This window comes from Tetrao urogallus (genome assembly GCF_951394365.1).
Source record: "Tetrao urogallus genome assembly, chromosome: 3".
NCBI lineage: Eukaryota > Metazoa > Chordata > Aves > Galliformes > Phasianidae > Tetrao > Tetrao urogallus.
In genome coordinates this window covers 9,102,842-9,128,582 of record NC_136815.1, presented here as the reverse complement: position 1 = coordinate 9,128,582, position 25,741 = coordinate 9,102,842, and the positions used below count along the sequence as shown (strand labels likewise).

Genomic DNA, 25,741 nt, shown 5'->3' with positions numbered 1-25,741 from the left:
CTCTAAAGAGGCAGAATTAAGACTTCAAACCTTGGATTATCAACAATGCTTGGTATTTATGGAGCCTTTCACTACATCTAATTCAGTAATAAAGCTGTGTGTAAAATGCCATGATAAATCCTTTGCTGATGTAAATTTTCATCACTTCATTAATCCCATTTTAAAAGAGGATTGCCTGATTTTCACTGAGGAGAATGACTGGCCATTTGCTTAGCTGGTAGAAAGCTGGTAGGTCAATTGTAGGAAATTTGTCATGCCAAATAGTAAAACTGGAGTAGTGAGAAAGGCAGATAAAGGCATTTTGCACCTGTAGTGACACTAGTCTGGTTTGTAATTTAATTAATTTATAATAGCAGGTACTCTGTGCTCTGGAAACCAGGCAAAAGTAAAAAGTAAAAAAGAAAAAAAATTTATCTTAAGCATCACATCTAAGACTTAAAGAATAAAAGGTCAGCATTTGCAAGTGGGAGAAAAAAATCTATAATCAAGGAGGAAAAATGTTTACCCTAATTTTCCTCATATTTTCAAACTCACATTTGGGCAAATCAAATCACACGACGGTTTGGCTCTGTAGAAACTTTCTCTGCCAAATACAAGAGCAAAGGTTCCCTCACTGGAAAAGACATTTGAAACTGAGCCACATCCACCTCAGCATTGTGGAGTTTTGCACAGGAGTCCCACAGCTGGAGGGCCAAAGATATCTCAGCCAAGTATTTTCACTTTGGCACAGTCTCTGAGATTGTCTCACATCTTGTTGAGGATGTCAGGTCAGAGCTTCAGTATGTGTACCTGCCTAACATCTAACCTAAACCTCCTCTCTTTTGGTTTAATGTCACTCCCTCTTGTTCTACCACTATTAAACCACGTAAAGTCAGAACCTTTCCTGCTTGTAAGCTCTATTCAAGTAACTGGAAGGCCGCAACGAGGTCTCATTGAAGCCTTTTCTTTTCCAAGCCAAACAAGCCAAACTCCCCCAGCTTTCCTTCATAGGAGAGGTGCTTCAGCCCTCTGATCATCTTCGTGGCCCCTCTGTACCCACTCCAAGAGCTCTGTGTCTTTCTTGGGCTGGGGGCAGATGGGGCCTTACAGTCAACAAGGAGCATTATGCTGCTGCTCTCACAACACAGTTCTACCCTGTATGTATGTATTATGTACCCTCAGGAACATAAACTATAATAGAACCAGATATGAGTGTCACTGCTGTGTGGGAAAGAAGCTGCTGAAGGATTAAATATTCACCTTAGCAAACAGGCAGATCAATTACAAAGCCCAAGGCTGTATGTTCCATTGCAATATAGAGCTCTTTCCTTGTGGAGAGGGAGGCAAAGTCAGTGTCATACAGGCACAAAATCTATGATCTCTGCTTTGACCAGCTTGTCAAATATTCATCTCCAAGGCTATGATTATTATTATTGGCTATTTCTGCTATTTGCTTCCCACATCTGCTACAGATGTCAATGGCATTTAGCTCTTGCTGGGACGTTCTTGCTTGCAGCTCCAGAAGATTCTAACGCAGCCTCCCTGGTGACGTGAGGAGCTCCCTACACATCTTCCTTCAGACGCTGAACCCACAGACCGACCCAACCCCCCATCGATCTTTGAACCGAGTCCATCCCTTCGGGGTTTGCACAAACACGTGTGCACGAGAGGGCGGAGGAGCCCGGGGGAGCGAATGTCTCCCTTCACACACGCTCAGCTCAGAAGGGGCTGACAGAGGCCTGCGTCACTGCAGGAAACAAGCAGTGGACCACAACAAACAGTGCGGTCTGCCATCCCCTTGGAGGTCTTGTGACTTCCATCTTCCCCACGAGGCGAGAGTCCCCTCTTTGTGCGTCTGCCCTGTGCTGCCGTGGGGGTCCAAGGCCTGATTCAAAGGCCTGACAAGTGCGCAACACAAGCACGAAATATAAGCAAGAGCTGGCAGCGATCCAGGGATTCGTCTGGCGGCTGTGTCAGCTGTGCCAGTTGGAGTTAGTTACAGAGGAAGAGCTGCAGAGCCACCGCAGTGCTGACGGGGCTGGAAGCATCATCCATGGCGTAAACAGGAACTGCAGTGCCTCAGCAGGGCCCTCTTGGTGGGGAGAAGATACGGTGCAGTTTGCTTGGGCACGCTCTTCGTCCTGGAAGAGAGCATTCAGGGACTGATAATGCAGATGGTGCTGGGGTAAAATAGGAGGCATTTAAAAAAAAAAAATCCATAATTTTTGTCATCTTACTGTGAAGCAGTGAGCCTCTTTCCACCTGGTTCGTCTCTGACTTAGGCCAGCTCTCAGGTCTAGAGCAGCCACAGGTGTGGGCTGATGGACAGACTAGATGGTCTTAGTGGCCTTTCCAAACTTTAATGATTCTATGATTCTTTGCCTGCTCTTTCAGGCAAGGGCATCAGGTTTGGGATAACAAGCCAAAAAAAGTCCTGCAAACTCAAGGTTCAATCGTGAAACTATTTTTGAACCTCAGACCTGCATTAATGCCATCCCTGAGAGCTGCCAGCACCTAGGTATGCAGACAGTTTCTGGGGGTGAACCATCATCAGGTTTCACTGAGGTGGGACAATTCCTTGCCCTATACGCAGAGATTCTGTGAAGTCAGTCTGATTCTTTATGGAAAGGGCAGCTAGAGTCATAGAATCAGACTCATTTGAGTTGGAAAGGACCCTCAAAGGCCAGCTGATCCAACTTCCCTATACTGAACAGGGACACCTACAGCTAGAGCAGGTGCTCTGAGTCCTGTCCTGCCTGACCTTGAGTGTCTCCAAGGATGGGTCATCCCCCAGTTGGTGTAAGCAGGAACACATATTCTCTGTAAACTCCCCTAAGGCACATTCATGTGCCTTGCTGGAAATGTTCCCAGAGTAGACAAAAAGTGCTGAAGTTTCTTTATGCCTACCTCACTGCAGCATCATCAACCTGCAAGCAGCCAACCAGCCCAAATGTGATGGGCGAGATGCAGCTCTCAGACAGCTTTTAGAGGCTTTCTTCAGGCCTAAAAACACGTGCCCTGCAGATTCTAACAGTACTCATATGCATCACCAGCAATCATGGGCCAGTGTGAAAAGGAACACTTTGACCTTCTAGATGCTTTAAACTCTGGGCAGCAGCAGAGAAAACATATTAGTCAATAATATGATCTTCTTGGGAGATCTAAGATGAAAAAGAGTAAAATGCACCATTTAAGTCTGACAGTTGTTACCAAACCTACACATCTCTCCTTACCTCCCTGCCACTGATTTATGAATCAGATGCCTTGTCCTCAGACAAGCACACATATGTTTCACATTGACACAGGTTTTCTTTCCCACTTGTCTCTGCTGTGGATAGTGACCATTTGAACTCATTAATTTACCATACAAAGTGAGTGTGTTCTCCTAGCTGGTGCCCTATGGAGCTCAGGTTAAGGGCAGGAGAGTGGAAAATACTCTTGGTTTGAGGAAGAACAGGAGGAGGGAAGAAAACATGCAGAAAGGCAATACTTTAACCCAGAACAACTTGCCTCTCTTCAGCCACAGCATATGGTGTACACATGACTTGAATGCAGCAAAATATCTCGTTGCTTCACACGAACCAAGTCAAGCGTGTCTGTAGCTCTGACAGTAGCTCTCTTGGTCACCGTGAGCTTGGAGATGCAATTATCTGCAGCTCTTCCTTACCAGAGATATCTGGATGACTCCCAGAATCTCACATACTGTTTTGTTGTATCACAGGCTACAAACTCCGAAAGCAGAGGTGGCTCAAATCAGCCAGATGAGAGCAGATTTCCCTTGGCTTCACCCTTTACTTCTCCTCTCCCTGTCACCCACACACCCTCAGGAAGTCCCACTGATGGGACGCTGGCAGACTATGAAGAACAAATGAGGCTGCTTCACTCTCCCCTCTAACAGCGCACATTTCGGTATGAAAAAGGGGAGAAATTGTGATGGTAGTGGAGCGTAATGCAGCGTCAGAGGTGAAACACAAGCTCCTGGCTGCCAGGACCCCGCTGCTTTCTGCTTCACTTCTCCATGTCCACAGCCCATCTGAGATCTGTCAGCATGGTGTCTGGGTCCACATAAAGGGCTTTTAATCATACAAGAGGCTAAAGGTCACTCAAAGATCATGCATGATATCCTCCCTTCTTCCTGGAGAAGTTGGTGAAAAAGCAGCATATTTGCACTAACTTCAGACTTATTCTCAGAAATCACTGATATTAGAGGTTGGGAATGAGTGTACTTGTGGCCAGCAAAGTAATGGAGGGGAGGAAGCAGCAAGAAATAATTAGTGGGTGGATGCCCCTTTAAGGAAATACATGTATGGTTAAAAGTAATTTCATGGTCAATAAATCATTTTTTCCAGGAACTTCAGAGGAGAAGACATGTTCACAAAGAACCAGGGAAACAGCAAAAAAAATGTATGCATGCACGTCTTTGTTAAAGCCCCTAATGTGAGCAAACGCCCAGTGAACTTTGGGGTTCCATGTCAAACTTCACAAAAAAGTGTCTGCCACCTCCAAGTGGGTTAGAAATGAATGACATGAAGATGTTCCATGCTCTTGATTCCCACTGCCTGAAAACCAGGCCGTAATTATTAGCCATATGCTGTGGACGGAAAAAGATCCTGCCAACTATTACTAGAATGTAGTAACGTTATTTCCAAATGATTTTGAGATACTTCCAGAGAGAGGCAGACCTGACGCATTTCTTGTATTTTGTCTTTGGCAGGAAGGAGTGGGGAAAAGGGGCTGGACTAAAAGGGCGAAATAGCAAAAGTACAAGACAAACTTGCCATGACGAGCTGGACATAGCAGGTCACACTCTACAAAGCATGCAGGGAAATCACTTGTGTCTCTTCCTCACTGGTTCACAATGCTGAAAACCTCAGATGATGTAAATTATCCTTTCTCCTCTGACTCCAGTGGCATTGTGCCAGTTCACAGCAGCTAGGGATGTGACACAACCATTTCTGCACTCTGTGAACATTGACAAATTTATGCAAAAATTCAATAAAAAGCATTTGAAAATTAACTGATTGTGCATAAAAAAACTCCACATAAGAATTTGAGGTCTAACATCCTGCTGGAGTGATGCCGCTGGTGGCACGGGTATTTAAATGAGCCCATAAAATAGGCTTTTAAAATCTTTTTTTTTTTTTCCTGACCTTGTGTTTAAGGCATTAACAGGGGTGGGTGATAAACAGGCAAATAAATTGTTATAGTCAACAAGCAAGGGACCATCAACGCCACACTACTGCCGAGCTGGGTATTATCTCAGGCAATCAAAACTTTAAAGGGAATAAGGCAGCTGCAGCAAAACCACAGGCTGTGAAAGCCGCCCTGTCCTCACACCCATATGGCTGCAGCATGCAGAGAGAGGAAATGCCTGTAGTCGCTGCCACCAGCCCACACGGGCCCAGCTCTCCTGGCACAGCTCTGTGTTAGGAGGAGTGGTATGTGTCCTGCACAGCCCCCGCAGATGGAAGATAGCCTCTTGGAGAGAAGGGTGGCTGCAATCTTCTGGGATAGGGTTGGCTGGAGGAGCTGCCATCCCCATCCTTCCCACTGCCCATGGCCACTCCTTCTGCTAATGCTGAGGTGCTCTTAGCAGAATCATAGAGTCATTGAAGTTGGAAAACACTATCATCTAGACCAACCATCAAACCATCACCATCATGACCAGTAAACCACATCCCTAGACACCACATGTACCTGATTCTTGAACACCTACGGGGACAGTGACTCCACCACCCCAGGCAGCCTGTGCCAATACCTCACCAATCTTTCTGAGAAGAAACTTCCGCTAATATCCAACCTGAACCTCCCCTGACACAACTTGAGGCCATTACCTCTTGTCCCATCGCTGCTACCTGGGAGAAGTTGCTGACCCCACCTCACCAAAACCTCTTGTAGAGAGCAAGAAGGTCTCCCCTGAGCCTCCTCTGCACCAGACTGAACAATGCCTCAGCTTCTCCCTTGCAGCGCTGGTCCCAGAGATGCCCTTCTGAATGAGAAGGTGAGCCCAGCACACCTCCCTGATTGCTGTGGTTAAATCACACTTGAGAATTCAGTGGTGAGGAGCTCATTTAAAGATCCCAGAAAGATGCTGGTCTTCACCATGCTGCAGCACTGCCTTCAGTGCCTGTATTTCTGCAGCCAGACAAATGGGGACTGAGTGGCGCATTCCTGAAGTGGGTCAAAAAATCTGGCTTTATTTTCCTTATAAAGCAGAAATTATAGGGATATAAAAGTGTTTCAGTGAACAGTCAAAATTGGATAGACTTCTGGTACCCTCCTCTAATACTCTATTGATGCAACTCTTTTCACCACCTGCAAGTGAGCACTTTCTCCATATTTCCACAACCTGTGAACTGGAAGCAAAGCTAACCACAGTGCCACAGGAGTTCACACGTTAGCAACAAAGTGGCAAGAACAGAGGGCTCAGTGCAATAACCAAGATAACAGTAGAGGCTCGAGGGAAATAAAAACCGGTAGTCCTTCCTTCCCTCTGTCAGTGTAAAAGGTATTTCTGTTGTAAAGCTTTCCTTTGTACTTCTGCAGTATCCTCATACACCTGTGAAACAGTTCCAGGAAAAAAAATGATTCACAAAATTCAACATCAATTGTATTATCATGTGTTGGGAACACCAGTGGCCCACCCCTAACATCTGGAAGGGGTAAGCCCTGACTTTGTATACTCACTTGAATCAAAAGCATCCATCCACCCATCTACATATGCACAGAACAGTTACTTAGGAAGAAGGGAACCCCTAGCACTTGGTCTTTCTAAACATCCCTAGTGTTGTTTGTTTGTTTCTCCAGGGGCACAGGTTTCCTAGCACGTTACCTCCTTTAGGATAAAGGGAATTGTTGGAGAGCTGCCATGTGAACGAGCATCCATTTGTGGATGAAGAATGCAAAGGGCCAGCACCTCCAGCTGGCCAGGCGGTGGCTCAAAGCACTGCAGGAGGGACGTGATCCAGCCCCAGCCTGCAGCCAAAGATCTGCTGGGCACTCTGTCCCACTTTGCAATTCTGCAGCCATACTACCTCCTCACTGCAGCAATTTCTCATCTCTGGCTTTCTTGTTCTGCATTAATGTCAGTGCCAAAACTCCTTCTCCAAAATCTCTTAGACACAGCCACAATACTTGCCAGATGTCTGGGGGAGCCACTGACTTCATGTGGTGAATACACAGCAGAAATTCTGCCTTTTTAACATAATGTTTAATTTTAAAATGTTGTATTTCCTCACATCAGCTGCATGATTTCTCAGCTGGACAAAACCTATGCAGCTGAGACAAAACTGCTGGGCACATGAGATTTGTGTGCAGAACCCAAATGCAGTGACAGCAAAATGCAGTGTCTGAAGGGCTGGGGAGGCTGCTCCACCCCTGGGTTTTCTGTTTGCATCACCATCTCCACTCCAAGGCCTGTATCCTCAGCCAGCAGATGCTTGTTTAACTCATGTCAAAATTTTGGCAGGCAGTCTGACATTTTCAGAAGATAACTGCAGTTAATAGCACAGATCTACTTAATCACTTCAGTCGGGACAGAATGACCCAGTGTCATCTTCTGATCTGATTTATGAAATGATGGCATCGAATGGTAGAAAGGAACTGGCTGCTACAGTGTCAATGACACGATGTTTCTGCAGTGCTCAAACACATGGGGAGAGGCAGGAGGAGAGCTAATGAGGCTGCAGAGACAGACGGTCACATCTTCCTCAAGAGCCCCAGCCTGCCACATTAACATCACAAGAAATAACACTTAGAAAACTTTTGTTCCCCACAGGGAAAAATTTTACTTTGGAAACTTGCATCACTATTCTAAGGGAAAACCTGAAGGCAAAAATCAATAAGGGTAGAGACGATGTACTAATTGTTTCCAGCCCTTCTTTCCTTTTAATTCTCCTTAGCTACTGTCCGTAGGACATCAACCCCATTGCGCTCAGCTCACCATCATCCCACTGACGGTTAATAAACATGGTTGGATCCTCACTATGGGGCATGCATGGTCAGACCTGCTCCTTCACAGAAGTGACCCTGTGAGCTCTTCCATAGACGTAGAGATCCTCATAGATAGTGAGTTGGAAGGGACCCTTAAATGTCATTTAGTCCAACTCCCTCACAATGAACAGGGACACCTACAGCTAGAGAAGGTGATCAGAGCCCCATCTGGCCTGACCTTGAGTGTCTCCAACAACAGGGCATCCATCACCTCCCCCTGTACTCAGCACTGTTGAGGCCGCACCTCGAGTGCTGTGTCCAGTTTTGGGCCCCTCACTGCAAGGAAGACACTGAGGCCCTGGAGCGGGTTCAAAGAAGTGCACAAAGCTGGTGAGGGGTCTGGAACACAGGGCTTATGAGGAGCAGCTGAAGGAGCTGGGATTGTTCAGTCTGGAGAAGAGGAGGCTCAGGGCAGACCTCACTGCTCTCTGTATCGACCTGAAGGGAGGTTGTAGTGAGCTGGGGATCGGCCTCTTCTCTTGTGTAAGTGGTGACAGGACTAGAGGGAATGGCTTCAAGCTGCACCAGGGGAGATTTAGGCTGGATGTTAGGAAATACTACTCTTCTGAAAGAGTGGTCAGGCACTGGGATGGGCTGCCCAGGGTGGTGGTGGAGTCACCGACCCTGGAGGTGTTTAAGGAATGTTTGGATTTTGTGTTGAGGGACATGGCTTAGTGAGAACTATTGATGATATCTGGATGGTTGGACTGGATGATCTTGAAGGTCTTTTCCAACCCTGGTGATTCTGTGATTCTGTGATCACATCTCTGGATAACCAGTTCCATTGCCCCATCACCCTTACTGTAAAAAGCTTCACTTTATTTCCAATAATGTAGCATGCTTCAAGCAGCACATCCATCCTTGGCTGCTCAATACCATGAGAAGCACAGGACAAGCTCTGCAATAGCCTTTTGTTGGCAACAGTCAAGCAGCAAGACGCAAGAACTAGGAATACATCCCATCTTCCCAGAACACCATTGTGCAGAGATTTCCTCATAATTGGCCTTTATGGTTTTTTTTATTAAACCGTGATTAATTTTTACTGCCTTTTTTTTTTTTTTTTTTCTCTGAAAGAATCAGCGTTTTGCTAAGCACACTGAAGTGTTTGGAGACCACAATCACCAGAAGATTATCTAAGTGCAGTTCTGAATAATGAGAGTCATGCTGTTGCAACCACTGGCTATTACAGAAATATAAGACAGAGGGAAAAATATTTTTCATTCCAGTTCAAATGCTGCCCTAAAATGTGGAATGGCCTTTTTGTGTTCTCGTTTGCTGAATCTTCAAGTTTTATACCATAGAAAACCATGCGACGAAGTCCCTGAACAAGATGCCAGACATTTCCAGGCAGGCTGTACAGACCACAGTGTCATTAATTTAATCTTCCACCACTCGACTCTTCTCCTGACTGAAAAATCAATGCTAATAAGGAGCTTTGGGAAAAGAGAGTGTTGATGTCTGATCTCACATGGACTAATTTTAACCTGCTATCAAATGACTAAGTGGCTCTAAAGAACCTATAAACCCAACAAAGAGATTTTTTAAATATCTCTTTCCCAAACGGTGCTGTCTGCTGATGAAGACATCTAAATGCATGAGGAAAGGTTTATGTGCTCCTGCAGCCTCTCCGTCAGGAACGCGGGAACGAAGACCAGAGCTCAGAGCCTTGTCCCTCAGCCGTGCCAGCCGTGCGCCCGCGTGCATCCGACACACAGCAATTTCAGACAGCCACAGACACTAATAGCATCTGAATCAGCTGTAGCTGGAAGAAAAGAGCGTGCTGCTATTTGCTCATTCGGATAAATTGCCTGCCAGAGCAATAACGGGAGCCTGAAGAACAAGTGTGGTTTTAAGCCATAGTTAAGGTGGGTTAAATAAACTCAGTGTGAACAGTCTCATCCCTGAGCATCTCCCTCAGCACTGATGTGTGGTGTCTGCCTTTCCCCACAGGGTTTCCGGGAGGCATCCCAGGGGTCACAAGGCATCCAGCAAACAATTTCCCAAATCCGGGAGATGCAAGACAAAGCTCTGCTGGGTCACACACCCTTTTCTCACCTTATAGCAAACTGCCCAGCAAAAGTAGCCACCCGGCTCATTACCCTGCCTTAAATCATGCCACACCACCTGTTCCACCTGCAGACACAAAGTCACATCCAGGAGGCAACAGTGAGCTGGATGAAGATATTATCTTTTCTGAAAAACGCTCTTCATTTTCCAGCCAGTCAGTTCTTCCACTTCATTTGTCTCCTCTGCTCCACCCTGCATGCCAACGTGTAACCACTGATCATGTTGATCTGATCGCCAGAAGAGCAGCTCTATTTCTTACCGCTTTCCACAGCCGCTAAAACGATGAGGGCTCAATCTTTAAATCGAAAGTCGTGAGGTACTGCTTGAATGCAAATAAACGCACAGACACTGTGAACAGATTTGTAGAAAGACACGGCCAGTTTTGTTTTCTGAATATGCACTTACTCATATTACAAACACAGGAAAGTGTTGTCATATTTTTTGAGCAAATGCAAGGCCACTCTTACGGTGAATGGATTATTCACTGAATATTTAATAAACTTCAAAGTTGGATTAATTTTCTTCTCTTTCCTCTTCAGCAGCTTTGACCACAAAGAGAAGGGAAAGGATAGATACAGGTATTCATTCAGCCAGAGAAGAGCACAGATCCTGTTTCCCTCCTGGCAAAAGAGGCCGTCCACACCCGGTTTCACAATTCCCTCCTGATAGGGTAATGCATTTATAATATCGCTTGAAAATAATACGAAAATAAAAAGAAGAAAGGAGAGGAGAAGAGAAAAGGGAAGGGAAAGTGGAAGGGAAGGAAAAGAAACATTGTGGAATACTGTATTTTATCCCAACTAAACATCAGTGCCTGAACCTCTGCAGAGAGTGAGAGGAAGACAATACATCAAGCCAGCTTTTAACACTGAGATCCCTCACTGATAGCAAGCAAATAGTTCATTAGCAAGTTCTCACCCATTCCAAACATGGAGCCTACGATGAGGTTATCGTCCCGACAGAACCTGACTTCATTTTCCCTATGTCTCTCTCTCATCCCAGTAATAACAGTTCTGGCAGCGACCAGCCCATACTGCACAGGGTTAGGCCCAAAGACGGAAGGCTCCTCAAAGGCTGCAGTTGTCTTTTTTCTGCTGCTACAGTAATTACATAGTATGGAGAAGAACTACATACAGGAAAATTTGGTTATTCTCTGATTATTTCCCAAAACAGTTACCATTCTTTTTTTTCAGTCATCATACAAATCCTTGCTCTCACCCACCCTTAGCATCTTCATGCAGCAAGAAAAATGGGATGAAGCTGAAATATGACAACACTTCGGCAAGACTCCAACCATGACTGGGCATTTCAATGAGTTATGAACACAACCAGAGTTACAATACTAAATATCTAAATTATTTTTGAAATGAAGTCTCCAGAAACATATAAACTCTTATGATGTGAGGCATTAGCTAACCTCTAATTGCAAAGGGAATGGGAGGAATTGAAACTTTTCTGAGATAAGAGGTGACCTGACTGCTTGCTGTGTGGTTTCTTGGTACATCTCCTAACAGCCCTGTTCTGGTCGTTGTCAAAGGCCTGGGCTAGAAGGCTCACTGCTCTAAGATGTTCCTCGGTTCCTAGAAAAGCAATTGTAACTTACATTCTACTTTCTATAAACATTGATTTTCTCAATGAGAATACAGAAATATATGATTAGATATAGGAGATGTTTTGCTGCAGGCAAATGATTACCATAGCAACTATTTTTTCCCTTTGGAGCTGCAATGAATAATTTGTCCATGACAAACATCTGCTTTTTATTTATCTAATATATACATGTTATATATTTATATAAACAAAACTAGATAGTGTAAAATATTAGTGCATATAAGATAGCTCTTAGTATATGAGACAACTGAAGTGTAAAAACAGCACCCCAGCACAGAACTGAGCTCAAATACCTTTATTTATCTTCCTTGTACAATTTATCTGTAGTCCCTAATATGTAGTGATTTACAGCATGATCTATTCAATCCACCAAACCTCTTATAATAAAATCTGCTTTACTTCTTACTTCTCTGTGTAGTTTTGGAGCCATTTATTGTTTCATTCCAAACTTTTTGGAAACTTACTTTCAGTACCGACTTTGTAATAGTCATGGCAGCTAATACAAACGTCTCAGAATGAATCTGGTCAGGTCTTGGGATGAAGCCCACCAGTGTCTATGATGCCAGGTATACCAAGGCCAGGACAAGACAGATAAAGCAGAAGTCAGCAGAAGGCAGGGAATGAAAGAGAACTCACAAGTTCAGCAGCAGCCAACCAAGAAGCAAAGATCAACTCAATGGATTACCTGTGATCACAGAATCTTTAGGGTCAGAAGGGACCTTTAAAGACCGTGTAGTCCAAATCCCCACCAATGAAAAGGGACACCACAGCTACATCAGGTTGCCCAGAGCCTGATCCAGCATCACCTTGAAAGTCTCCAGGGACAGGGTATCAACCACATCACTGGGCAACCTGTTCCAGTTGCTCAAGCCTTCTATAAAAGGGGTCCAAAAGATGCTTCTCACACCTGGGAATATTGATGGTGATCCTCAAATCAGCGTTTCACCACTAGTCCAGATGTGCTTTCTCTCACTGTAGCAAGCCAAAGGAATTTAATGGTCAACCACAAACTTCAATTCCTCAACATCTAATGATCTTCTGGTGATCATAGTATGATCTTTTAGGAATGGTGAGACATTGGAACAGGCTGCCAGGGAGGTGATGGAGTCACCATTCCTGCAGACGTTCAAGAAAAGAGTGGATGTTACACTGAGAGATATGGTCTGGAGCAGTCACAGGCACAGGCTGACGGTTGGAGTAGGTGATCTTAGTAGTCTTCCCAACTTTAATGATTCTATTAATCATAGTGAGCACACTGGCCCCGGAGAATGGGTAGGGTGAGGAACCAGCACTTAAAGCAGGAGCCAGAATAGACACGCTTGGCCAGCGAGCACTAGCCCTGTGTCACAAACTAAGGTTTTCACACTGATGAGAGGCTGCACTGAGCTGTGCAAGGCCAGGCTGGATGTGGCTCTGGGCAGCCTGGTCTGGTGGTTGGCAACCTGCCCATGGTAGGGGGGTTGAAACTCGATTATCATTGTGGCCCTTTTCAACCCAGGCCATTCTATGATAGTATGAGCAGTGCTCAAGTGGGAGTAAGTCAGCAGTGGATGGGCTTGCCATTGCTGTTCACAGTGAGAAGCTGCCTACGAAAAACTCAAAATGTTCACCTGGAACACTTCCTCTGCAAGACAGTCAGCAGCATGAGACACCTCCTATGGGATGGGAAGCAGCATCTATCACCTATCAGTACTCAGCGCAAGAAAAAGAAGAGGACCACTAAAGAAATATCGCCCCTTTCACCTAGCCTGAATCCAAACTCACTATGTGTAACAAGAGATTCACAGCATCCCTAGAAACTCCTACAGTGCAAGTTTGTTTTCCCCATTTACAGCTCACCCCACACTCCGCAGCATGTGCTATCCTTGTACAAAAATGAGCTTACAAAGAATGCCCCAAATTGATCCACGAGATATGCACATGGACATCACTTGGATTTCAGCTCCTGCAGTCACCCTCCTGCAGCGGAAGCAGTGCAGACTGCCCAAATTCTGATCCTCTTACGCAGCCCCAGAGCTGCTCTGTGCAGCCCAGCACACAGTTTGCTCCGACACCCAGCCCTCTGCACACAAGAGAAGCCAAGTGTCACTGAGAGGGAGATAGCACTAACCGGGCTAGCTGGGCCCAGTAGATTCTCTGTAGTGGATGTAGTCTTAAGCTGGGTCTGTTGTTACTGACATATAAAATGTAAAGGAAAAAAATATTAGTTTGGGGAAAAAATGAGGCCAAAGTCCCAGCACAGAGGTGGGGAGATGCAGCACACTGCTTGCATAAGTCACTGGGGTGCACAACATCAACCCTCCCACATCTGCAACAGAGGTTTTATTGTAAGTTTAGTGCTTATGGCAGGCTGTTTAAAAAATAATGATCATATATATGTTTATACATGTGTGTGCACGTAAGTACATAGGCATTGCTGTTCACTGCGTGAGACCCTCAAAAATTCAAATTATTTCCATGCATTTTCCTGGAGCATTATTCCTCAATGAGACAATCAGCAGTACTCACGGACTGTATCTGTATCTGTATCTGTGTATACACACAGTGTTGCAAGAGGCAGCATCCCCAACACCTCATTGATGAGGCAGCCATCTCTGCTAGGGGTGCAGGCAAACAGACATAAAAGATGTAGGTGCCCTGTGAGGCTGAAGGTCCTACAGCAAAGCGCCTGATCAAACCTCCCCTGAAAGAGCTTCCCATGCCACAAAGACCAAGACAGCAACTCCCATAAGCAAACCCATTGTGTATAAACTAATTAAAATATTTAATCAGTCTCTGATTAACAGCATGTTTCAGAATTAGAGACCTACAGAGGCTGAATTTGGGTCGGGGCTGCTGGTTGTGTACACGCATTCCTTGTTTCGGAGCAGACACGCAATGACACCATAGCACCAATCGTCCCCCACCTGTGAAGGCAGAGGGTGAAGCAAGTTGCGTTAATGTGTCGAAGGGGGGGGGGAAATAAAGAGAGCAATGGATCAGCACAGCACGCCTTTGAAGGGAAAAGTAATATTGCAGTAATTTATAGAAGGGAGAGTTGGTGGGTGAGACAGCTGATCTCAGTGACATTCGGCCAGAAAACAAGGCTCGGTTGGGAAGAGCATCACTGCCACCTTCAGGACGGACGGGCTCTCTTTGCTGAGATGCAGCAGCTTTCCCCGGGCATCTTTTTATTTGTGCAATACCATAGAAAGCATTTCCTGCAGCTCCTGCCAATGTTCCATTTGTTGTTATTATGGGCACTCTGCAGGCTTGGTCCAATGCCTCTCTGCTTCTGAGTTTTGACACAGAGGAACAGAATCAGTTTCCAGTGTAAGCTTCAGGTTACGATGGAAGGGGCTGATCCAGCCCGTGTCAGCACAATATTGCTCCCTAACAGGCAGCCCTCATCTTTTATTCAGTCTTGCTGCAAGATGCTTACAGTAGTGTAAGAGATGTGTCACAAAACTTTTGACACCGGCCACCATTCTTTCCCTTGGTTTTAAGCCATATCTGTTTAGCCTGAGCACAGCCAGCCAGCTGGTGAGCACAGAACGCCCTCCTGGCCTGGGTCTCTAAGAGGCATCTGCCCAAAGTAGCTGTGGGTGCCCCATCCCTGGAGATGCTCAGGACCAGGTGGGATGGGGTCCTGAGCAGCCTGAGCTGGTGGGGGGCAGCCCTGCACTTGGGAGGGGGTCGGGGTGGGCTTTGATGTTCCTTCCATCCCAAACCTTTCTGTGATCCTACGACTTCAATCTCATTACCAGCTATTCTGGAGAAGCCTATTGCTAGATTCAGAATGCATCACCTTAAAAACAACGAGAATGCTAAAGATGATAAAGGCAATTACTTACAAGCTATGAAATAGCACAGTTAAGACTTACACATTACATAAGTTCAAGACTTTCTGCTAATGCACTCCTACCCTGTTAATTACTCCAGTGCTGATCAGGGATCACACAGGTGATTACACAGAATCAGCTTTATGTCACAACATCTCTTCCCACCCAATAACTGGATGCACATCTCATGCCTTTTCATGTGATGGGTACATTTCCAGCCACACAAGATGAGCTGGATGAGCACATGGACTCTTTCCCCAAGCCTAGGCACCATGCTGTCCCTTCAGCCAACATCTGAGCATCACTTCAATACATCCAATGGAAAGATGGGCCACTGAGCAGCACAGATGCATGCTTCCACCCGACCAGCTGTGACTTGGCACTGGACTGGACAGCTCTGACTGTAAAGCATGCCTTCCCCTCTCTGGCTCATTTCATAAAGCACATGGTTACCAGCTAAAAATAACCAAATAGAAGACAAGCTTTAAAGGCCTGATCAGGGATATCCACCCGCAGCAGGAGCTTCTGCAGCTGTGGACATTGGTGCCTTGATGATTCGCTTTGGATGGTAACGGAGGGGAGAGCCTGTAGAGACATCTCTGGAGACCGCTGGCTCAAAAATTTGCCATCACTAACAAGGAATCACAAGACAGAAGCCAAGAATGGGCACAGCTCTCTGATATCCCACTCCAACACTACCAACCACAGCACTTTGTGACTCCCTATGACATTTGTCAAATACCCATGGCCCCTGCAGCCTTGTGTTGCCTTGTGAATAAGGTTCAGGCATTAAGCACAGCATGCCCAGGGCAGGAACACACTGTATTTCTAGTGGACTGGTATAGGGTGAAGACAACTGCAACTTCTGAGTTCTTCCAGCTCCTCTTGCATACACGGAAGTCCCAGAAGATACCCCTAGGTCTGTTCCTCAACAACCACTCCTACTCACAGGAGCACTGCAAGATAACAGCACCAAAGCTTTTCCATATACATTAGACAAATGTTTGTTGTTTGTGGTTTTTTTTAACTGTTAACTAAAGGAAAATGAAGTTCATGTGTCACACAGAAATAGCAGTAAGGCAGTAATGGAAAGGCTGCAGGTGAAAGTGGCCTCATGAGCTCTAGGACCACCCGCACCGGGGACCTCATGGCCACAGTGCTGCAGAGCAAAAGACAGCACTGCTGCTTCTTGCCATCCAGGAGTTCCCCTTCAGTACAAGAGATAATTACATCAAAGTTAGAAGACATTAAAGGAAATAAATTGTGATGAAGAAAAAAGTGTTTTGCTTCCAGGTAGGGCTGCAGCAAATATTTTTTCTTTTTTAACCTTACAGCATTTCCAACAAAGCATACTAAAGCAAGGTGACAAGCAGCACTGCCTGAGTCAGCACTGCAAAACTGCTTTTTTAACAAGACACCTCTGTGCTGAACACCAGGAAACAAAACAATTTATTTTTTATTTTATTCTTTTTTTTTTTTGAGTGGTAGACAACAAGAAAGGAATAGAGAGTGAAGAGCTGTCTCTCAAGAATGGACATGAGGAAGTCTAAGCAATGTAATGTACCTTCTACAGGTATATCATATCAACCAGAAAAGGAAAGTCTAAGAAAGCATACCCTCTCCCCCCCTAAACAGGCAGGATGATTATATGGAGAAGGCTGATGTTCTCATAAACTTTTTTGCCTCAGTCTTCATTGGTGGCTGCTCTTCACTCACCCCTGAAGCAAATGGGTCGGAAAGTGGGAACTGAGGGACCAATGTCCCTCTTACTGTACGCAAACATCAGGTTTGTGATCACCTGAGGAACTTGAGCATCCGTAATTCTATCCCAGAGTCCTGAGGGAACAGGCTGAAGTAGTTGCCAAGCCACTCTTGATGATATCAGAGAAGTCATGGCAGTCAGGTGAATCCCTCAGTGACTGAAAAAAAGCAAGTCACATCCATTATTAAGAAGGGTAGAAAGTACAACCCAGGGAACTACCAATCTCACCTCAACTTGCTGATCTCACTACTGTGCCAGGGAAAGTCATCTAAGAGATCCTCCTGGAAGCTATGCTAAGGTATATGGAAGGAAGGAAGGTGACATAGGATTCCAGGCATGGTTTTGCCACGGGCAAGTCGTGCCCGACCAACCTTATGGCATTCTACAATGGCACAAATACATCAGTAGACAAGCAAAGACCAACTGATATCATTTATCTGGACTTCAGTGAGGCTTTAGACACGGTCCTCCACAATAAGCTTCTCTCCAAATTGGAAAGATAAGGATTTGATAGGTGGACTGTAACATGAACAAGGAACTGGTTGCAAGATCCTATCCAGTGAGTAGTGGTCAGTAGCTCAATGTCCAGATGGAGATCGGTCACAAGTGGCCAGTGGTCTGTACTGGGACTGGACCAATGCTCTTTAATATCTTCATCAGTGAAATGGACAGTGGAATCGAGTGCACCCTCAGCCAGTTTTTGAATGACACCAACATCTAACAAGTCCCTGTGCCTTGCTACCAGGCTACCACACACTTGAGTACTGCCACTGAAATAACTGCAGCCCTCTGAAAACTTTAGTCTGTTGCCTGCCCTATGTTCAGGAAACTGCACCATACGAAGCAGGTGATCATCTGACTTTCCAAGTTTCCTTATACTGCAGCTGCCACCAAAGGAGACCAGAACATTTCATTATTCAGACTCAAATAACACAAAGGAACACGATTTTACCTGGCTAGATTTGTTCACTGAGTACAGCGTTTCTTATGTTTTAGTTTCCATGGATGTGATAAGCCTGACTGGGCTCCTTTGTTTTACAAGAACAACAAAACCAACCTCCAGAACACTATTAGCAGTGAAGCAGGACGAAAAAAAGACATTTCCCAGATCCACAGCACCAAGCAGGATGCCATCACCCAGTTTCAAATACCCCATGTGACAGCAATTCACTACGAAGTCACCTGTAAGCATACCACATTATGTTTGCATTATATGCCAGCATATATGCTGCCATTGCTTTATTTTTTGCTTTGCTAAACCCACATGGAGAGCCACTGCTGTTGATCAGCAAACAGACATTAGACTGGGCAGCACATCAGGAAAATGGGAAAAGGTATGGAAGAAGTTTGGGGACAGTAAAAAAGGCCAAGATAAAGGCCACAAGCAAACAGTCCTGCAACAATAATGCAGGGTAACTCTACTTCGATATTAGAAGCTGTTTCAGATCAGAGTTGTTTCCACACACACTTTTGAAATTTGTACTAATTGCAAAATCAGAGAAGGCACTCAGGCTGTAAATTTACATGTGAGAGAACATAGCAATAGTTCTTCAAGGTTCTCAAAGAAAGAACATAAGGAAAGGGTCCACCCAGAGCAGCTCCCAGGCAGCTGCACCAGCCTGTATCAGAGGAAAACAGCTAAGTAGAGCAAAGCATTTATCGAAGGCAACCTGATGCCAGCCATCCTAGTGCTCTCAGTCTCCAGGCTACGAAAAATTAAAACACGGGAGAAGATGAAAGAGTGCTTTTGCAAGGAACATGCAACTATACTCAAGTATCAAACACCCAGCAGTGCTAGCCCAGAAACGTGAGCAGCTGATACCTCACGCAGCAAAGGCCTAATTTTCTTCTCTTGGAAGGCTCACATGGGGAGAAGCTCGCTGAGTTGCAGGCCAGCCAAACAGAAGGCATGCCAGCTGTAATCTCCTTTCTCAGCTGTGTACACAGAGAAACTGCAGAATGCAAACACTGGAGGAAAAAAAAGGAAAGCTCCAATTATTCTCAGACCACAAGAACAACCATGTCTAAAAGCAGAGATATTGGCAGGACAGCAGAAAAGAAGAGCTGTCCAAAACAGTCAATGTAAGAAATTGTATTGTTTTCATCCATAGTCACCGAGGCAGACAAAGAAAAGGAAATCTATGTTGCTAGTCCTTCAATAACCAGTCTGGATTTTCTGTCAAATACCCAACTTATACTTAAAACTTAACCTTTGGAAAATACATTTTCTCTAAAAAGCTTTAAGAACAGGACACAACAACTGCTGTTCCTGCAATTATTAATTTTTTTTCCATAATGAGGTTGAGAAGAAACATCTTTTTCCCCCCATCAGCAATGAACTCAGCAGGCCAGTTACCCTTTCAGATACACACAATGGATAGTTGCATGCAGAGTTCAACATTCATGCAATTCTGGGAAATATATAATTCAAAAGAAATCAAACCAAGTTCTGTCCTATCTCAGACAGTTCCAACTATGATACTGCCAGAAGGATTAGAGAGTAGTACCAGGTCTAAGCAAGAGAATTTTATTCCTGTATGTAACACAGCACATGGTTTGCTTTCTCTTTAGGCGGGACTTCTAGAAAGAATCCTTTACATTAAAAAAAAAAAAGAAAAAAAAAAAAAAAGGAAAATCTTTCCTGATGGTGCAGATGTGTAACCACAAGGCATTCAGCATGGTCATACTGGTATGTTAAAGTTGGAGCAAGCAGGCCAGGAAATTTAAATCATTTGTCCAGCAAATAAAGCTGAGGGTGTTCTTGTTTGCCTGCAGGTTTTAAGACTCCTTTCCAGAATGCTGACAACTTGTTTTTAGCATAATCACAAAACAGACAAGGTGCATTAAGGCCCACTGATGCAAAACCATGCTATCTTTCAGAAGAATTCTCTCCAGCAGTTTTCATTTCTCATTTCCCCATTCCAGCTTGATTTTCTTCACCAAGCCTTAACACTTATTTTGGAAAAACACTGGACTAGCACCAAGGCAACATCATTTAGTATGTTCAGACAACTCAGAATTCACACACTGTTCCAATATCTACAGATTTGTAAAAGTTTACACTAGCATACACCGAAAGAGAAACTAATCTCCCCACCACAGTTATGGAAATAGCCAGACTGGTAGCCTGATCTGGAACATTATTCTGATGGCTATGCAAGCCAGTATGGGCAGTCAAAATGCAGTTTCTTCAGCAATGACCACCGGGACCTACGTGGATTGGACAGTATTCTTCCCCTCTCAAAACCTGGTGACAAGGAATCAACAGGAAAGAAAGTAAGAGCCCTGAAATGTGCTAGGTTTAAGATCAGTGCACTAGACTCTAGTGGTTACTGGTAATGAAACAGCAAAGTTTTCACTATATAAAATCTATAAATTTATTTTTTGTAAAAATCCAAAGAGCACGAAGACATCTCACTCAAAATACTGGCAAATCAAACCACACTTAGAAAAATGAAAGCTGATTTTATTATCTTATCCACAGCCAATCATTTGACATGAACATGCATACGTAATTTTGCTACGCACACACCACAGTTTAACGTTAGTTATTAAAGGTTAAACATACAACATACATCCTTACAAAAATGAGTCAAAATGCAAACGTAACTTTTAAACAAAACTGTTTTTACTCATTTAAAAAAACCTTTGTGTTGGGTACCATTTTGTACAAACACAGTTAATTTAAACAAATCTGCTTTTAGTTTCCTCATGGTTCAACATGAAAATAAGCTGCAATAGAAAATGAAGTCATCAAGGGATTTTTAAATAGCAGAAGTAGGCAGTCTTGCCATGCAGAAGAAGCAATATTAAATATTAGTTTTTCAAAAAAAGAAAAAACCACAAGTTTAAAAATATTTAGTTCAAGTCACAAATCTTTCCCCAGTACAGAGAAATCCAAATACAACGCATAATTAGCTGCCACTTAGGATGGCTATTCTGAAATGTAGAAACTTTCCAGAATTGTAATTTTTGATTTGGCACAGAAAAGAAGTCTGAGCTTACTTAAGAACAAGAAAGTGATTTAAAAAAAAAAAAAAAAAAAAAAAAAGGAAAACAGGAAGAGAGAAAAAAAATACAAAGCAAGAATGAATGAGATAGTAGTTGCAATCACTAAAAAAAAAAAATCTGTGCATCTCAGTCATTGCAGAATACTGTCTGTCTACAGCAGGTGCGAGTTCCAGGTAATTGTTATTGCAACATGGATTTAATTTGCTTGGAGGTAGTCTCATCATTCAAATGCTTTGTTGTGTACCTAAGCAGAAATAAAAATCAAGTTTAGAAAAACACAAACTATTTTGTTGCGGTACAGACAGGCTGAGGCATAACTGAACAAACTGAGTTTATGCTATAGAAACCCCTACAGTCACTGATCTACACCTATTCCTGTTACCAAGAATAGATTTTCTCTTCTGGAAGTGCTTCTGTTATCAGATCTATACTCCAGCAGCCTTACACCAAGAAGAAATAAAAAAGCCTCAGGTGGATGGTGGCTCATTCTCATATGCCACTTCACAGCAAAGTCATGTGCAGTTGTGAAAGCCAGCTGTGAGCACTGAGATTGAGTTCATGGGCAACACCTCCAACTAAAACAATGCCTCTGAAATCTTTCTTCCCAACTTCCAATAACTAAACTGCTTAAAGATCCCTCAGAGGCAATGGCTTAATTCCCTGTTTACTTAGCTGTGCTAATGACATCTTTAAAAGGTACAGATACAAGTGTTTTCTCCTTTCTTTTCCCTCAAAATTCTCTAGGGTATTTTTTTTTTTTATCACCACAAAAAACTTTGTCAGATCTTATTTGATCTTACTGTGTACACTCCATATTGCAATCCGTGCACAGTTCCTTTCCCTGATCTTATTAGAAAATCTTATTCTGTAATTCAAATATTTAATGGATTAAAATTAGCACTTTGACTGTGATCCGTAACTGCACTAATATTTTACATGTTCACTAGCAGAATATACAATGGCTTAGTTTTGAAAATCAGTATCAATATAGATTTCAGGACATTTTGGGAATATATAATTCCCACAAGAGCTCCAAGCTTTTCTAAAATCTAGAGAAGTTATTACACTTGGTATTTTGCCCATGTGAAAAAGCTGAACACAATTTAAATACTTATAAGAATTTAATTCCAAACAGCTGAGATCTTTCCAAAATCCATACTACCTTCCATCTGCTTTTAAGGGCCATGATTTACCTCTCAGAAAAGAAAACTTCCAACCCAAATCCTCCAAAAATCAAAGAGTCAGATTGACTTAATTTCTCATGACATCATCTTGAACCCCCTTCCACCACGCAGGCACACAGCAGCTCAGCATCACTAGTCAACAATTCCAAATGTGATTTTAAAAAAGGATTTCAATATCTTATTGCAATGAATCGTCACATACATGAAAAACCTGGATTGTTGAAATATCTATGTATGCATGAAATGGGTTAGCGTGGCAAAATGTCAGCATGACAGCACAGCTCAAGTTCACAGAACTGAACACAATGGAGTGAGGACCTGAACAACGTTTTGTGTACTTTGCTGGGCAGAAAATAAATATTGTGTTTTCTCTTTAGAAATTTGTCTTCTTCTACTGATTACCATCACAAAGACTGATTAATATCACAAGAGGTTTCAGAAATGAGTAACCAAACCATGTAGGCATGGAAACACTCAAAACTTTCCAACAGATTTTTTTGTTATCTTTGGCTAATAATCTGGAAAAAAACTTGCCCAATTAAACCACCTATAATACTATATTATTTCCCTTTTTACTACAGCTGGACATGAAGAAAAAGAAAATTAAAGCAGTTTCACTACTGATAAGGAAAAGCCAAATGAGCAACATTAACTAAAGCTTCCACATTTCAAATGCACAAATAGCCATACAGAATTATAGTTAACTTCTACTAATAAATAAGGTACAAAAAGCACATAAGCACAAAAGAGAGGCCTCCGCTTATCTATTATGTTTCATTTTATCTTGCAAATCCTCTGATGCTTGACATTAACATGAAGAACATGAAGAGATGTAACTGTATGACCAATAAGCAGTTTTTAGGCTTCTATAGTGAGTTACTTGCTCTTTTTCATCTCTCTAATTTATGCATTAACACTTGTCTTGTATATTCTACAGCAAACGCACTGATACTCGCGCTGCAAGTACCTCTTCATAAATACTTTGCAACAGCTTCTCGTATGTAAGTAGAAACTGCTCCTCTATCTACCCTGTATGTCTGAAGCTACCTGTGAAACATGAAAATTGCGTTAAATTACTCTCAGACTCTGCTAATAATACATAAAACCATTACCATTATCAAACCACACAGCCAAGGATATGGCAATACTATCTTATTAGTCAACAGTTTTGCCTTCAGGTACAACTGCTGCCCTGTCACACACACCTTTTCACCCACTCTTACCCTGTGTGCAGCTGACGCATGTAAAAAGCTATCTTTATCTCAAATTTACAACATAGCCTTGAAAACACAGCAGCTTCTTCATGTGTCCATGTGTCCAAACACAATGGGAAAGAAGCCTGCAATAAACACATTCGCCTTTTACCTCCAGCACTAAACACTTCACTGCTGAAAGGAAGACCCTGGATAATTTCTGGAAATTTACAAAGATTTCAAATAAAGAAAAAAAGATTACCTGAGAGCATTTAGAAGGCCTTCTACACTGTTAGGAGGCTGGTCTTTAAGAACTTTGATGCATCCTTTCATCTAGGAGTCAAAAAAAGATGATTTTTTTCACACGAATACTTTGTAAGCTTACAGAAGTGTTATATATTATTTGCCACTGTGAGAAAATTACTTAAAAACTGCAAGAGTGCACTTCCTTGATACTGGAAAGGAATTAAGCTTTCAGTATTATGTTTTCTTATAACTGAATAACTCAGATCATTCAAAATCTGTTTATCTTTAGACAACACAAAATTGATGTGAAACTCCAATGTATCAATATTAAGAATAAGTAATTGTAAGCACAATCTTTGCCTACAATTGATTTACGGAGAACAATTCAATTCAGCTAGTGAAATAATGACAATGCGACAACTGGATAATACTCCGTAACAAATAACCACTAAGCAGCATATGTTAACAGCATGCATTTCACAGACTGCTGCCAAACAAACCAAGTTAGAGCTGAAGACTAGCGAAGAATGAAGCATTTCACAGGGGTGAGGAACAAGTCAGACGCCACCGTTGTTTTCAGTAGTTTTGATTTGTACCTTTCAACACAAATGACTGTTCACAAGTATTTCAAGTCACCACCCAAACTCTATCACATTTTTAATGGCTTGACAGTAACCACTATGTATCTAAACCACTATGTTTTAGATTTCTCACTGCTTACGCACTTGTTTTGTTCCCAGTTAACACTACCTTTTCTCTATCAAACCAAAAGGCACATCTGCTACTATTAAAATCCACACAGAAGAAAAAAAAACCTACAAAACAGTTCAAATACTCAAAAGATTACTCGGTAACAAAAAACTTACATCAATTTTAGAAGTTTTGGCAAAAGCGCCCACCGGATGCACGTGGTCATAGAGTATGATGACACCCACCATTACTCTCAGACAGAATGATACTGTTTCCTCATTTGTAAACCTGCTTCTATATTCACTGTAATTGAAAAACAGGGAAAATTATTCAAACAAAATAAAGGTAATCCCTAATAATGCCCAAGATAAGTTTAAAGAGAAAAACTATGCACTCTGCTTTGCTCTGGTGCATCCTCATCTTGAGTACTGACTGCAGTTTTGGGTACAACATAAGAAGGACTAAAACTATTAGTGTCCAAAAAAAGGCTGCAAAGATGGGGAAGGTTTTACAGGGCAAAACACATGAGTAGCTGAAGTCTTATGGTATGTTCAGCCCAGAGGAGACTGAAGGGAGGTTTTGGTGCCCTACAGCTCTCCCACAAGGGGAATGGAGCAACAGGACCCAAGGAAATGGCCTGGATCTGCACTAGGGGTGGGTCTGGCTGGGTGTCAGGAAGAGGTTCTTCACCAGAGGGTGGTCAGGCACGGAAGAGGCTGCCCATGGCAGTGGTCTCATCCCCAAGCATCCAGAGTTGAAGGAGAGTTTGGACAACACCCTCAGACATAAGGTCTGAAATTTTGGGTGGTCCTTGCGGAACCAGAGGCTGGGCTCAATGATCCTTTTGAGTTCCTTCTAGAGCAGGATAAAATCCTGCCATAAATCCTCAGAGAAAGAACAGTTCTGAGAGTTTTCCTTTTTCCTTTCAGCAATCTGATCACAAAAGCAAATCCACTGCTTAGAAAGCAATAGCTGGAAGTTACAGATTCTCAAATCTAAAATAGCACCCTGTTGCTATGTTTCAAGCTTCTCCCTCCCTCAGAAAAACTTAAACAAAACACACCAACTTTCCTTTCAGCATGCCTTATCCTTTCTCCCTCTATACTCTCTAAAATGCAAGCAACTCAAACTTCTGATGTGGGGACAGGACGGAAATGAAAGCCCAATGGTACACTACTTTCTTGA

The 25,741-nt window shown here is 43.2% G+C and overlaps 1 protein-coding gene across 1 annotated transcript in view; it reads right to left on the bottom strand.

Annotated features, from left to right (window-relative positions):
- Nucleotides 1-21,423: 21,423 nt before the first annotated feature.
- CYRIB (CYFIP related Rac1 interactor B) overlaps nt 21,424-25,741 on the bottom strand; it is a gene marked incomplete at both ends in the record, with an annotated part of 73,872 nt that continues 69,554 nt past the window's right edge. The window contains 3 exon segments of the mRNA XM_079533163.1: nt 21,424-21,487; nt 23,883-23,953; nt 24,733-24,859. Coding sequence (XP_079389289.1) covers nt 21,424-21,487; nt 23,883-23,953; nt 24,733-24,859 — 262 coding nt within the window.